The 15,410-nt window shown below is 51.1% G+C and overlaps 4 protein-coding genes across 4 annotated transcripts; 3 read left to right on the plus strand and 1 right to left on the minus strand.

Annotated features, from left to right (window-relative positions):
- Positions 1-54: 54 nt before the first annotated feature.
- AFUA_1G09630 (putative PAB1 binding protein (Pbp1)) lies at positions 55-7,147 on the minus strand. The gene is made up of 6 exons (XM_747237.2): positions 5,404-7,147; positions 4,951-5,137; positions 4,610-4,883; positions 2,186-4,543; positions 1,664-2,134; positions 55-1,597 (listed from the first exon to the last, which is right to left on the minus strand). The coding sequence occupies exons 1-5, from the start codon at positions 5,547-5,549 to the stop codon at positions 1,929-1,931; spliced, it is 3,171 nt and encodes a 1,056-aa protein (XP_752330.2). The 5' UTR covers positions 5,550-7,147; the 3' UTR covers positions 55-1,597; positions 1,664-1,928.
- Positions 7,148-7,324: 177 nt separating this feature from the next.
- On the plus strand, positions 7,325-11,437 carry AFUA_1G09640 (formin-mediated actin nucleation enhancer). Its single transcript, XM_747238.2, has 2 exons — positions 7,325-7,889; positions 8,008-11,437. The coding sequence occupies exons 1-2, from the start codon at positions 7,728-7,730 to the stop codon at positions 11,011-11,013; spliced, it is 3,168 nt and encodes a 1,055-aa protein (XP_752331.1). The 5' UTR covers positions 7,325-7,727; the 3' UTR covers positions 11,014-11,437.
- Positions 11,438-11,601: 164 nt separating this feature from the next.
- AFUA_1G09650 (putative GPI anchored protein) lies at positions 11,602-13,315 on the plus strand. The gene is made up of 3 exons (XM_747239.2): positions 11,602-11,809; positions 11,860-12,493; positions 12,572-13,315. The coding sequence occupies exons 2-3, from the start codon at positions 11,881-11,883 to the stop codon at positions 13,171-13,173; spliced, it is 1,215 nt and encodes a 404-aa protein (XP_752332.1). The 5' UTR covers positions 11,602-11,809; positions 11,860-11,880; the 3' UTR covers positions 13,174-13,315.
- A 106-nt stretch (positions 13,316-13,421) lies between these two features.
- On the plus strand, positions 13,422-14,882 carry AFUA_1G09660 (putative mitochondrial 2-oxodicarboxylate carrier protein; the record flags this gene model as incomplete). The annotated part of the gene is made up of 6 exons (XM_747240.2): positions 13,422-13,515; positions 13,568-13,699; positions 13,764-13,774; positions 13,853-13,882; positions 13,983-14,072; positions 14,171-14,882. Exons 2-6 carry the CDS (start codon positions 13,625-13,627, stop codon positions 14,880-14,882), a joined length of 918 nt encoding a protein of 305 aa, XP_752333.1. The 5' UTR covers positions 13,422-13,515; positions 13,568-13,624.
- Positions 14,883-15,410: the final 528 nt, after the last annotated feature.

The raw sequence follows: 15,410 nt of genomic DNA on the forward strand, positions 1-15,410 counted from the left end.
ATACGGCTTAGGGCGATTGTTACTCCGTTCCTGACTACAATACAAAACACTCCGCCCGCATCTCTCCCCAACCCGAAGCGTTTCTTCCTCTCAACGCGACATTTGCATCAACTTCTACGGCTCTAATGAGAACCAGTGAGCTGTACAGCTCTCCCGACTTTACAAGGGGACTTTCCTATTTGATCGCATACCGATGATCTATTTACAGCCCATACAGCCACTTTCCAAGCTTCTTATCTACTAATTGGTACGTCTTTTGCCTCCCCCCGGGGCTCGAACACTTTGCTTCCACCTCCATTACCGCTACGCATCTCCAGTGATGTGACACTGGTAAAAGGTCAGACCGCGTTATCCCAGAGCACGCGCTGCATACACAGCCGAAGGTACCCCCCTCTCAAGCGAGGAGATATACTGGACCTTGAAATTGCGGAATCCCCCCTTCCAAGATACACCGAGAACAAACGGCCATCTGTCCTCAGGTCCTCAACTCTCCTGCGGGCTCGTTCAGTCAAACAGGCACATGATTTTGTAAAAGGCACGAGGTCCTGACCGCGAGGCTCACGGCGTTGTTTACCTTGGAGAGACATGTGTACATCAAATCAGTATCATGGCGCCACAAACTGGGGTTCCTGGTCCGCTTCGCCTCCATGAGGAAATTCAGGAACCAATGGCTGTGGCAAACATATCCTCGGCGGGGTATCTCTACCTCTGCGACTCCCAGTCACTGTTTGAATGAACGAGGGGCATGGAAAAGTTGAATCGAAATGAGGACGCGGGATGGTGTGAGCTGTTTCCGGTGCGGAGTTGTGGAATTCGCTTTTGCTAGGCCGCTGGTATATCTTCGATGTTATGGAGTGGGAGACATAGTACCGCGGCTGCACCGTCGTCGCTCTTGGTTGAATGACGACCGCAATATAAACTGAAAAGACCTGAGGAGGTGCTAGTGGTGTTCATTGTTTACATCAAACTCCTCATACGACCAAGACAGAACTTGATGCTAACTTCGGACGATAGGTTTAATAAAACTCCATTCAAATCCTCGTCTTAATTCTCACAGTGGTCATGTTATCCCTTGTTTGATAGCTAGTCGTTGCGTCCCCTCTCGGAACCCCGTCCACCTCTATAGTGAAGTTGGTTTTCAATATGGAGAATTCGAGTAGTCCAGGTTTCCCCACAATGCCACAAGAGTGGCTGACACGTTGTCAACGTGCCCTTCCACCTTCCCCCTTCGTTTACCACAGCAGCTTAGACGAGAACGTCGAAGAAGTAGAAAAGTAGACAAAATCAACAACTTAAGAAGACATAAACGAATCTCCAGAACATGATCGGCTTATAATTTCCAGCGGTAGGTATCTACCGCGAGGTCACAAGTAAAATTGACGGCTTTCACCTTGTATCCATCCGCGAGGTTCTTCAAATAGCAGGCTTCTGTCTGTTCCACAGGCAAGCGCCAAAGTATATGACTTTACCAACAGTACCTCCAAAGCGGATGATTCCCGGACCTTGACGTTGAAAAGACTTCCGGGTTTCAGATATAATCACCTCCTGTGCGGATGCGAGCCGGAACTGAGGAAGACCACAGCAGGACATCAAGACGCTGACCGCGCGATTGTCAGCATCGACTACTCGAGCGTACGGCTCCCACAGTGTACATACTACTTACCATTATGGTTTCAGAATTTGCCCACCCGAAGGATCTTACCACTGGCAGCTTTTGACGATGAACCAGATGTACAGAAGTGGTTCGGCAGGAAAATCCGAGATGAGGGAGGGCAAAGGTTCCACCACCAAACAGGAAGCCTCACATCAACTATAAGGGAGTTTAGAAGGCTCAACAGAGACCCAGTGGCGCGACCAGCTGAGGCCACACTTTCAGAAGATTGTATGTCTCGACTCTTGAGCGTCAACGACGGTGACATTGACATCATTCATTTCACTTCATCTGTAGCCTCAGGTTGGGAGTTAGAGGATACAGCTGAAGGGGGCTGAGAAGGCATTTGAGGTGGCATCTGAGGCATCTGGTTGAATCCGCTGCTAGGAGCTCGATGTTGATGAGGTGGATAATGATGGCTCTGGTGAGGACTAGACTGGAAATGCGGTTGCTGTTGAGGATAATTACCACGAACGGGAGGCACTATTGAAAGTTAGACAATCTAGCTGGGGCCGACAACTGTAAAAAACATACTATGACCTGGTTGTTGAGCAGCATACACGGGCTGACCATGTTGCCCTGGTGACATGAACATGACCGGCTGAGGGGGCTGCCCCGGCTGAGAATTCTGATGCATCATCATGGGGGCACCGCGGCTAGGGCTTGGATAGCCACTGTGAGGTTGCGGAGGAGGGGCGTGCTGAGGGTATGCATGACCTGGGTTTGGAGAATACATCTGCATTTGAGGAGCATAGGGCGTCATGCCCTGAGGACCGCCCATATATGGCCCGCTTGAGGGCTGCTGGACCATCATTGGGGCGCCCATGCCTGTCTGAGGGTTGACAAACTGAGGTGCTCCCGGAAAAGGCCTGAGATGAGCTGGTTGCGGACCTCCTTGGTTCACATAGAACTGTGGGACAGGTTGTCCAAACGCAAGCTGGGCATGCGGAGCCATAGGAGATGGGTACCCGTGCTGCAATCTCGGTGAAGGGAAGATCTGAGATGTTGATGCCGACATCTGCATACGGTGATGATCCTCAAAATGGCCTGGGCCAGAACCATGATGCTGTTGAGGATGAAGGTTGTGAGGACCATGAGGAGGGCCAGAGGCAGGAGGCAATCCCGGGGTCGATTGTTGAAATTGGAAAGGGAGCTGAGGCTGGTGAGGAACTTGAGGGGTGGAAGAAGAGCGGCTTTGAGGAGAAATGGATGGCAGAGCAACGGGCTGCTTGAACATCTGGACATAAGTCTTGTCTTCATTGGCCGGAGCTACATCCCAGGTAGGAAGGGTCTTGTAAGCCGGAGGGATGCCTCCATTGAAATTATAGGCCTTATCGGATTGCTCCGTGCTCTCCTTCTTCATGCGCTTGATAGGGTTGAACTGGTCATTGATTGACGGTCGGTCAGAGATCGGCCGTGGCTTCTTCGCGCCAAAGAAGACAGAAGGGCTTGTAACGCGGGAGACAGAGCGGCCCCTAACAAATGGCGATGAGATGGACGAGGCGCCGGGGGTAAAGGTACTCGCAGTCGGATTCGGTTTGAATTCCATGGCTTTCACGTTAAACTTGCTCGAAACAGCAGAGGTAGGCGTCTGCGTCTTATTCGGGCTGGATACGCCCGGTTGATCTGCCGCAGGGCCACTAGGAGGAATGCGAACCTCCTGGATCGGCAAAGGCGTGGGCACAGGCGCCATTGCTGCTCCCTTCCGCTGTTGCAGGTTATCAGCCAGCCGGTGACTGAGCATACCAGTGCCCGGACGACCTGGGTGCATTCCTTGGGGTGGGAGCCGCCCAGCGGGCCCAGCTTGCGGGCCGGTGGGAGGGTACATCTGGCGACCGCGAGGATAATTGGGGCGCTCGGGCTGTGTAGTGGTCTGCACTGTTCCACTGACACGAGATGTGGGCTTCTGCTCAGTGACTCCCGAGGCAGTCTTTGAGGCCAACTTCTCCTCCGCCTGTTGTTGAGCTCTCTGAATAATTTCCTCCTGCTTCTGTGGGTCCTTCGCAAGAATAGGTACCAGGTCCTTGGGGACAGGTGTAGCAAGCTTGAAGTTCTTGGAGAATTTCATCAACTCGTTCAGCTTCACCGTCCGGTCATACGATGCCTGGTTACGGCGCCGCTCTTGCAATTTAAGTTTCTCACTGTTGGCAAACTGACGGAAATGGTCTAGAACCTCGGCTTCCACATTTGCAGAGGCATTCTCAGCCGTGGGCCGTTTTGGAGCTGACGGGACAGATGAGGTAGCTTTGATTGGAACCGACTTTTGTTCCGACTCGGCGACCGTCGTGGTCGCTGTTGAATTCGAATTCAGCTGAGTTTTGACTGTTTCCTTGGACTGGACGGGAGCCGGAGCTGCCTCTTTCGGAGTCGCAACTGTCTGTTGAACGGTAGAAGTGGCCTCGGGGGTTGCGACAGGTTGAGCAGCGGGCTGCGTAGCGGCTTGTCGGCGTGCCGGCGGAGTGTATTTGTTCGGCTGTCCTGAAACAAGCGGCGGAAAGCTCTTCTCATCGCGGCGGACGCCGCTATATTTGTCTTCCTCGTCCAACCCACTGTCGTCGACCGGAGCCAAGCCTCTTTCCTCCCTGACATGAATGTTGTCAACATTGGTACTCTCAATCTCCCGAGCGATACGGGCAGCCTCTGCCTCTCTTTGTTTGTATGAAGGATCGGAACGGTCTATGCGAGTGGTATAAATATTCTCATCATAACTGCTAGTGGCGCCAAACAGCCTTTCGTTGGTCTCGAATTGATCCCATCCAGCCGTATCGTGTGTACTTTCGAGAGATAAGTCAACCTCGGTGTCAGCTGCAGGCTCCCATCGTTTCAGAGCTCGTTCACGCATCGCGAAGTTTCCTGAAATATCGGTATCCGTCTTGAAGCCACCCGAAGCACCTGAAACCGATCAGCAAGGGACGTCTTTATCGTGACAAATTCTAAGAAGTAGGAATGGCGGCATACCATTGGGCGCCTTAGCTGTGACATCCGCAGTTGAGACATTGGACACGGCAATATCGACAACATCTTTGACATCAAAAGACATGCTGTGGTCTGGCGCCGTGCCCAGAAAAGGGCTGACGACATCGCTCATACCATTGGTTCGTTGATGGTCTTGTTTCGCCGGCCGTTGGACCATCTTGAGAAGAATGGAAGAGTCGTGAGGTTCAAGGGAGGAGGAAGAGAAAATCCCAGTGAATCTCTCTCCGCTTCTTGTAGTGATAGTAGCATCAAGTCCCTAGATATAATGAGCGTCCCATCCTTAACATCCAGTTCTGTCTATGATCATGGGGCGACAAGCTTACAATGAAGCTAGTGAGCAGAAAGATAAGGCGGTCATGAGCATGTTGATCGGGCGTGTTCGATTCTCTCGAAGTGGGTTTAGGAGATATGGAAGGCTTGGGAGTCATGTTTCCGTTGTGTGGTGAATGTGAGGATCTCTGGGTGATTGGATTTGTGCCTTGCGTCCAAGCCTTTTGAGAATTGCTGCGTCTGTGAGAAAAGTGTTAGCAAAACACGGCTATCCTTCGAAAGGCGATCGAACTCAGAGTTACAGTCAAGCACCATTGTGCTCGAAAAGGCTTGAGATGGAGGTTGGAGAGGGAACAGAGGGGAGACTTAATGGCAGTAAAGTACACAAACAAATATAGCGAGTACTCTGGAAGATAATACTTCGAGGAGACCAGCGGTGAAACGAAACAAACATGAGAGCAAAATGATTGTTAGGGAATAGATTAGGAGCGACTCAGACAACATACCTAGCACCGGCATCAAAAGGGCTTCCGGATTGCCGCCGACCCCCATCCGACATCTTAGAGCTTGTCGTTTTCAAAGATGGTCTGCCAGTAGGATTCTGCGAAGACGCATTGCTGGCAGCTGAGACAGAGTTGACGGTGGAAGCCATCGTCAATCAAAGCAAAGCCCCCGCCTCAAAAATCAGTATGACGCAAGGCTAAAGAAAGTAGAAGTCTTGAGCAGGCACGAAGCCACAGCACAGCGGCTGCACTGACAAGGCGATGAAGGACAGATAGCAAATTAGGACGCTGGTGACGCGGGGAAGGAAGCAGCAAAGGGAGACAAAAGGGCCGAAGCAGCTATCGAAGGAGAATGGAAGCACGGCGCTTCGACCAGCGATCGGGAAAAAACCTGAGAGGTGTAAAAAGAGGGAGGAGGAAAAAAATTATTCAAGGTGTAGGAAGAGGGGAAGGAGGGTGAAGTTGGATGATAGGATGGATGTGTGTTTAGAGTCTAGATGAAGGAGGTGCGGTAATGAGGTCCAGTAAGGTTGTGGTTACGGATGGAGCACTAAGGTAAGGTAAGGTAAGTACGAAGTAGGTGTGAAGGGTACAAAATGCTAGTGGGAAGACGAGTTTCAGGCACCAAGGCTCCAAAATTCTGTACTGGTGAGACTTTAAGTGCGTACTGCGCTGCGCACACACTATTCTACCTAGGTAGCTTTCTAGTACTCTTTCCCGAATACCTTAGAACCAGAGAGCTCTGAAGATCAAGCTCCTTCCAAGTCTGCTAGAAATGAAAATGGTGACGGTGGATAGTTTCACCACCGCTCCAGATACGTAAGGCACGATGATGTCGATGACACCCGCAAATTTCGAAGGGTCTGGAATGGAAAAATAAGCATAAAGTATCCTTGGTTGGGCAGTTCTCTCTCTCAGATATAAATCGCCTACTCCAAAGTCCTTAGGGTCTCTCTCTGGTCCCCACTCAGTGGCCAGGTAGGGAGAATGAAAATTATGTGAATTTGAGAGGGTTGTGGGTGCCTGAACAGTGTCTAGGTACTATAACTTTCCATACAATGGCCTTTTTTCCCGGGAGTTTATTGAGTTGTTTTTGCTACGCTGTGCTTGACGTTTTCAAACTATACAGAGATAGATTTCATGGCTATATTGGCTATTATTAACCTTGGAACCATACAGAGTACTTTAACTTCATTGTTTTGCGATCGATATAGAATGACTGGAGGGCTGACCATTCACAAGTCATGTGTGCTTGCCTCGCTAAGTACTGGTCCTGTGCTATTAAAGTGCAATCTCATCTAAGGTAGGTACTCGCATTGGGAATTCAGTCTCCATGTTGACGATATGCTGCTTCACATTTGTACAAGGAGTAGATCTGCTTCAGTAATGTCACCTCACCATTCTCCGCCTCATGAGAGCAATATACCCCTCCATATTGAGGAAGAGCAGGTTCGAGGTGTCTAATAAATGTGATTTGTCAAGGCCACACATGGGTAGGTACCTTACCTTACTCAGAAGCACATTTGCCTATCTCCACCCGTGTACATATTGGTCGTATGCTAAATAAGAACGACCTATGAAAGAACTCTGACCAGTTTCAACACTTATGTAAACTTCCCTTATGGAGCGATAAACTACAACTCTCAAGAGATTGCATTGAGTTTGCTATTGTCATAGATAGTCCTTACATGGAGAAAGGCGGAGGCTGGTGTCTCAAAAAGCTCATGAAAGCAGCTGAAACTTTCCCTCTTGAGGCCGCCAATTGTAGGTAAGTTACTGAAGGAACCTAACCCTGGAAAGGTAAGTACCGTAAAGGTAGTTTTTTTAAAACGGATGGGTTAGACTGATATTATTAGTGGCCTCAGGCAAGGATCATGTCTTTGAGGAGCGCCTAATCATCGACAGTCCCTGTTATCTAACCACTAAAATCCACAAGATCGGAACTTAGTCTACTCCCTTAATATATTAAATACTGTCACTCTACAAGATAGGTGCGCCGTGCGGACTTGCGGCCCAAAACGATCAGCATTGATCAAAGTCCACCATTGAGAACAATCTGCTAATCCTCCGCAAGTGGTGGCTGGTATGATCTTTGGGGCCTGTTCGTCTCACTCTTACACTTCCCTTGACTTTGTTTTCCTTCATCTCCGCGTAATTACGCTGTTCCAGTGACTTTCTCTCCCTTCCCACCTCACACCCACTCCTTGTGTCGGTTGGGCCCCTCCCTTTCCTTTTCGGCGACCTAGGTTTGTTTCTACAACATCACTGGAATACTGCCCTGTTGCCCGTGCTGTTTAAAGGAAAGTGTTCTCACGGTGTCCCAACGAATGCAGTCTACCTTGGGCGGTTCGTCTCGCTCCCAGCGAAGTCCACCTCGACACGTTCCCGCTGGGTCTGCGAGCAGTGCCGATTCCGCCATGACCTCGCAATCTTCAGCACCACGCAGTTCGTCCAGCTCGGGCAGGTCTCAGTCGTCAAGGACTGTTGTGGTAAGCTTATTCCCCCCCTCCGTCATGCTTTCCGACTGTGCTTTTCGAGATACTGGCTTGGCTCTTTTTTTTCTGCCTTGTTTACGCTAACGACGCTTTCTCTATCAAATCCTCACAGCCCGATAGACAAATTTCCCAAATCGAGAAAAGTGTCACCCACCTCCTTGTCGCTACAAAACAACTACTGGAGACCTTGACTCAATGGTCTCGAAGACAGGCGTCTGAGAACGAAGTCTCAGACGTCTATGTACGACTAGGTTACGAATTTAACCTAGCCTGCCGCGCCTTCAACGCGATTGGTGTTGATACCTCCGACCTGGGCCCAGTGCCTGACCTCCTCCGCACAATCCTGGAAGATACTCTGAGCCAGGATGCGTCTCCTCAGAGTCTCGATCGATATCTGCCTCGTATTCGTGACATAATTATCAATCTCCTCCATGGTCTCAAGAAGAAGCAGGCTCGCTTGCGCTCACGGCAGCAAAGGGAAGAAAGCCGTCCCTTACCTGGTCGGCAGGCAAGCTCGGGGAGTGCCGTTACAAACCAGATGTATGAGGAAGCCACCGCCAGTTCGCCGAAAAGGCCAGGTAGTCGTCGGCATGGAAGCAATGGCTCACTCGAAGACCAGTCCAGCGGGGCTCATTCTGGTTCTACTGTGCAGACTTCAAACGACACGAGGGGTACTAGCTACTCGGAGAGGGAAGCGTCAAGACGAGAAGCGCAGCAGATTCTATCTCAGCCATCGCAACCTGAGACCGCAATTTCCAATGTAGCCATGCCTTCACCCGACTTCTCTGGTTATCCTACTCCTCCCCCTCCGCCCCCTCCCCCCAAGCAGGACGATGCTTTGGGTGCCCTCCAAAGAAGTGGAGAACTGGAAAGACGAGCCTCGCGGCGGTTTTCTGCCTACCAGATACAGAAACATTTGGGAGCATCAAATGGTGTCCCCGTTCTGCCAACACAGAATTCTCCCGTCCCAAATCGCGGTCGTGATGTCCGCGAATCTTTGAATGCAGTACGCTTGCGAGGGTCTTATGCACATGGTAGACAACGGTCGACAAATCGTCCGCAAGATGCGGTTACTCCAAGCAAAACCGCGAAGCCATTGCCATCCTCTCACCTTGCGCAAGGAGGAGAGGGTGAGCTCGCCAAGGCTCGCACCGCATCTCCGACAGAGTCTCAGGCAAATGCTTCCGTTACATCCCAGATACGCCCGGACAAAGTGCCACTCCGGTCTGAAGATGGTACGATCGATAGCCCTACAGTCGCCGGAAAACAGCCCGGGGCGCCTCAGTCTGCTGAGGAACCATCCCTGGCAGAGGCGTTTGAACCGGCCAAGGATATCTCCATACCAAATGAAGGAGTAGCGCCGGGCACACCAAGCTCAGCCATCCAACGACCGTCTACCGGTGTATCAACTCCACCACAGACCTCGCAGTTTGCGTCTGAACAGCCGTCCCCCGGGAAAGAACTTACCTTATTTTTACAGTACAAAAGCAAGATCAAAAAATATGTCCTTCCGGAAGGCTACAGCGGTTTGACCATAGGAAGATTGCAGCTTGCATTCATTGAGAAATTTGCTTGGAATACGCACAACAACGGGGTTGACCTGCCGGAGATCTATATTCAGGACCCAATCTCTGGAGTGCGGCATGAATTGGAAGATTTGAATGACGTCAAAGACAGATCGGTTCTTGTCTTAAATGTGGATATACTTGACGAGGTCAAGAAGCATTTCGATGATGAGCTTGGAGGTGTTCGTCGTCTGATTGAAGGCGTTAAAGGTACTCTTGAAGGACAAGAAAATATCATCCAGCGCGTGTCAGACCGTCAGTTAGAGGCCGCAAAGGAGATTGCTCGCCTGGCCGCCGCGCCTCCAGTCTCGATCCCGACCTCCCTTCCAGACGGATCCGCTCGGAAGGGCCCTATTACTGGAAGTCGCAGCCAACTGGCTGAGCTTCAGAGTCTGAAGCGTGATCTTGCAGTGCTACGGCAGACATACTCAAATTTCTCGTCAGATATTGCTAGCTCCATGAATGCGATTCGTGCTAAGGCAAATTTTGTGAAATCTGCAGCTGCAGATGTTGCCGTGCCGTCCTATGAAGGAGATGCTGGTCGTGCCCGTGTCAACGCCGGCAAAAAGGAACTCGCAGATGAGTCAGAACGACTCGTTGGGCGCGTCGACGACCTTCAGGATTTGGTTGAAGATCTTCGTAAAGACGTGGTATCACGTGGAGTCCGACCTCTCCCAAGACAGCTAGAAAGCGTCAGCAAAGAAATTAGCGCCGTCACCAAGGAGTTGAAAAAAATGCAAGAATTCCTGAAGCGGGAGAAACCGATTTGGACGAAGATTTGGGAGAAGGAGCTCCAGCTTGTGTGCGAGGAACGCGATCAATTAACCATGCAGGAAGATCTGGCCGCGGATCTTGAAGATGATCTCGAGAAGGCCGCTCAGACTTTTGCTCTAGTCGAACAGGCTACCAAACAGCAGGCGTTGCAGCATAATGTCAACGGAGGCGTTGCTCTGCGAAACACCTCGCGCAACGTGGTTATTGACCCAGCGGTTGACCCCATGAAGGCGAAGGATGACGTTCTGGGTGAGGTTCGCGCACTCCAGCCTAATCATGAGTCGCGATTAGAAGCGATCGAGAGGGCAGAAAAGGCTCGACAGAAGGAACTTGAGAATCGTCGGATAGGGCTTTTCCAGAAAGAGCTTGGTGCGTTTGTTCAAGAGGGAAAGCTGAAGAAGAGTGGCGGCGTGGAAGAAGCTGAGCGACAACGTCGAGTCAAAGATGACCGTATCCGGAAGGAGGTTTGGGAGAGACAGCAAGCCCGAGCAGCCGAAATGGAGAAGGCAGAAGCCGAATCGGCAGCGGCAGCGGCAGCTTCTACCCAACTAGAGCAGTCAGACCAGTCCGAACAACCTGAGCAGCCTTCAATCAAAGATTCGACAGAAGACGGCACTGAAGTAAGCACCGACAATGGGGACTCAACGAGCAAGGGCGAGGAAAAGACAACACCTTCGGCACAGGCCTCGGCGCCAGAGGCAATCAACGGAGAGGGAGAAGATACTAAGAAGGGCGAGCCAACGACAAGTGGAGGCCCAATAGACTCGTCAACACAATAACCACTGTTGTTTATGTCTACGCCGTTGAGCATGTCAAACGACCTCGTTTACCTACCCAGTCTCTTTTTGAGGGCACTTGGCCGACACCAAAGCAGCTCGTTTGCGATTTTAGTTTTTCTTGTTTTCATTCTTTCTCTTCCCTTCCCCTTCCACAATTATCTCACTGCACTTTGTCTTAACATGCCAGTCCTCTGTCTGTCCCAATTCATCTTTCCTTTTTCTCCGTGTCATTACATTGTTCTAAAGCGTGAGCATTGCATGTTGCTGACGATACCCCTGCCCTCATACGGCGTGTTATGACCCTTGCGACGATCCTATTGTCCTTGCAATCTTTGCCTTATTGCAGTTTCAAGTAATTTATACTACCTCAGCGAGGAATAGAATATGTGCATACTGTGAAAGACGCAGGCCTCTTATGGGCAGTTAAGGAAGACACTACCCGGGTATCTAATCTCTCGTAATATCAATACATACTTCATGGATTCGATACTCGGTTGCACTGGATATAAAGCGGTGAGTAACTATTGTCTGTATTGCCAGCAGAATCAGGTGTTGAGTCCCCAGCCACATGTTTATTATTGAGTACTTTCATGTTTTAGGCTTGCAGTGCGCTGCTTTTTTGCTTCTTTTCTTTTATACTAGTGAAAGCTATACAGACTTCATGACTTGGGAACCACTGTATCTACTATTGTCAAGCCTCTGTTTTGGCTGATCCTCGACTGGTATTTATTTGGCTACCTGAAAGCCTGGGTTAAGCTGTATACTCTGTGCTTGATCGACGACTCATTGTCGCCTTGTAAGATGGTCGTATCTGCTGTGAAGACTAGTATACTAACCGAGTCAAAGCTACAGAGGGTACACGGATCGATGTGGCCCATCCTTTCCATAGCCTGGGTCTTAGGACCCGCATTGATTCCGGTGCACGCCCTCTCAACGAATGGCAGCTCATCGTCAATTCCAGCCATCAGAGATGTCTGCCTAGGGGGTGACGACTTGGAGCCTGATTTTCCAAGGGCAGTCATTCGCGGTGTCAAGAAGATGTCCGAGGATGAGGGTGAGAAGTTTTTCTTTGATTATTGGGATTTTGAAGGGGCAGACGAGGTTGGTCTGACAGCAACGAACGAGACGTTTAACCCTCAAAGCTACGACAACCACGAGGCACCGGAGATCCAACCTCGGGTGTATCCATTTCGGCCATCGGTGTCGACTAATATGGGCTTCAGCCCGCTGTTTCGGCGAGATTTTAAGTGCCCGACTGGCACTTTCGCTTGTACGGCGATTGACCGGCCGAACAGCTGTTGCGGCGCTGGAGATACCTGTGTTCTGGTCCAGGACACTGGGTTGGGCGATGTAGGCTGTTGTCCTCAAGGCCAGACTTGTTCTGGCGTCATCGGGTCCTGTCAGCAGGGGTACATGAGCTGTCCGGCTTCCATGGGAGGCGGTTGCTGTATTCCTGGCTATGAGTGTGTCAGTGGCGGATGTAAGTTTCAGGTTGCTGACTCTGCAGTTCGGATTGAGTCTATCTGCGCGACACGCTGATTAATGTTCATTTGCACAGGTGCCAACGTCTTCACGGTGACGATAACCCTGGGTTCCACCGTCATAGTGTCCACTGGTACTCGCACCGTCCCTCCAGAGACTACCCAGTCCTCAAGAAGTAGCATTGGCAGCAGCAGGACAACACAATCCACAGGTGGGCTGACACCTCCAGCTCGACCTACCAGCCTCTCCACCGCCACCACCTCCCAGAGCAGCCAGGCAGGCTCAATCTGTCCAACCGGGTTCTATGCGTGTTCCGCGTATTATGAAGGAGGTTGCTGCCGCACAGGACGAGACTGTGACACTACTTCCTGCCCTGCGAAGGTATCGTCGACCATCACGTCGGATGGTCGTACCATTGTGGTGCCAGCCCAGACGACAACTGCAACCAGCGGAACGGGACGATGCGCCAGTGGCTGGTTCAGCTGTGCAGACACTGTGGGTGGAGGATGCTGTCCAACTGGGTATGCATGTGGTTCCAGCTGTACCGCTGTAGCAACTGTATCGGCTAGCGGAACCCTGGCCAAGAGCCAGCAAGAGAATGGAGCCAGCCGACGCTCGATCAGGGCGATATGGGCGATATGGGCAATTGGTGCTCTTGGGACAATGATGATGTTGTGAAATAAACTTCCTGATGACTAAATGTGTTGACGCATGATGACGATAAAAATGACACCGTTAATGGCAATAACAATAGAAAGATATACTGTCCCCTAAATATCTCTCAACGTAACCGTTAACGGCTGTTATCGGGTAAATGAATGCAGTAAAACAGACCCCGTGGGGCGGTTCCTGAGGACAGGACAGCATGTGGGGGCAGCGAATAGTATTACCCGATCGGGAAGACACCCGGTGAGCGAGCACCGACACTCTCCGACACCGCAGAACCTCTTTTACCATCTTCACCACTGCCTCACGCTCAAGCTTGCGTTCAATTATTTTGCTTTCCCCTGCTGGTGTCAGGTCTGTGTTGGCTTCCATAGTTCCTTTAGTCTCTTTTTCTGAAATTGATTAGGGTCTGGTCGTTTACCATTTCTTTGTTTATCTCACGCCGAATAATCGTTTGCCCATCATGTCGTCCAGCAACCAAAAGCCTCTTCCGTTTGCCTACCAGTTCGCCGCTGGAGCTGTCGCTGGTGTATCAGAGGTATGAACTCGCTGAGGTCTATTGGCCATTATGTTCTCGAGTGCTAACTCCGCGGTGCTTGCAGATTCTTGTCATGTATGCGATTCCTCCTCGGTCAATTCCACCCATAACCTCACTTTAGCCCGTTAACGAATGCAATTCAAAATTACACAGGTACCCATTGGATGTCGTCAAGACACGAGTGTAAGTGCTCTGGAATCTCTGCACCCGCCAATGCGGTCGTGCGAAGTCGGGTTGAAAGGAAGCGCAGCTGACATGGGGCCATCATGCCCACAAACCATAGGCAACTTCAATCCAATGTCGTTACCTCCGCTGCAGAGGAAAGATACAATGGCATGTTTGATTGTTTCCGCAAGATCGTCAAGAACGAAGGGTAGGCCATATGCACATATGCACGGAACTCATGCCGCCCCTATTAAATGGGAGGAATGACCAGTGAATGTCAGAAGCTAATCGTGGGACTCTGAGCAGATTCTCACGTCTATACCGCGGTATCTCGGCCCCCATCCTGATGGAGGCTCCCAAGCGTGCGACCAAGTTCGCCGCCAACGACAGCTGGGGCTCCTTCTACCGGGGACTGTTCGGCGCGCAGAAGCAGACACAGTCGTTGGCCGTGCTGACAGGTGCCACCGCGGGCGCCACCGAGGCCTTTGTGGTCGTGCCCTTTGAGCTGGTCAAGATCCGTCTGCAGGATCGCGCTTCCGCAGGCAAGTACAACGGTATGCTGGACGTGGTGCGCAAGATCATCGCCACGGAGGGTCCTCTTGCCATGTACAACGGCCTCGAGTCGACGCTGTGGCGTCACATCCTCTGGAACGGCGGCTACTTCGGCTGCATCTTCCAAGTCCGCGCGCAGCTCCCCGCTGCCGAACCCGGCAACAAGTCCCAGCAGACCCGCAACGACCTGATCGCGGGTACCATCGGTGGTATCGCGGGTACCGTCCTCAACACCCCCATGGACGTCGTCAAGTCGCGCATCCAAAACTCCCCCAAGGTCGCCGGCCAGGTGCCCAAGTACAACTGGGCCTGGCCTGCCGTTGGCACCGTCATGAAGGAAGAAGGCTTCGGCGCCCTCTACAAGGGTTTCATCCCCAAGGTGCTCCGTCTCGGTCCCGGTGGTGGTATTCTGCTCGTTGTTTTCACGGGTGTCATGGACTTTTTCCGTAAGATTCGTGGCGAGTAAAATGTGTATTCCATTCAGCAAAAAATGAATTAGATGAATGGACATGTCTCACTGACATAGTAAAGACTGCGACTGTGAAATACGCTGTAATTAGTGACGATTGTAAAAGCCGGCGTATATCTCCTACAGAAGCCGGCCAGAATCGAATTACCAGGTCACACTCAGATACGCGGGGAACAACGAGTCAGTCAAATTTGAAAGGCTTTAATGGATTACAATAACTGATAGCACTAAATGGTTAGTAATCGAGGGCAGGCTCGTCCACAACAACAGTGAAGGTACATTGCAAAGCCGTAGCGCACCAAATCCGCGTGTAATACGAAAGCATCCGAAACAGACAGAGACCACAGACAGCCGTGTATGTCAGAAGGAGAAAGGGAAATAGGGTATCGATATAAATGTAAACAGAACATATGCCGGAGACTGAAAAAGAGAAACCACGGCGAGTCAACGATGGTGCGAGGGCCGTTGCTGGTGTGAGATTACCGCCGAGGAAAACAAAACGCTGTAGTCATTCATAAGCCGGTG

Source organism: Aspergillus fumigatus, chromosome 1 (assembly GCF_000002655.1).
Source record: "Aspergillus fumigatus Af293 chromosome 1, whole genome shotgun sequence".
Lineage (NCBI taxonomy): Eukaryota > Fungi > Ascomycota > Eurotiomycetes > Eurotiales > Aspergillaceae > Aspergillus > Aspergillus fumigatus.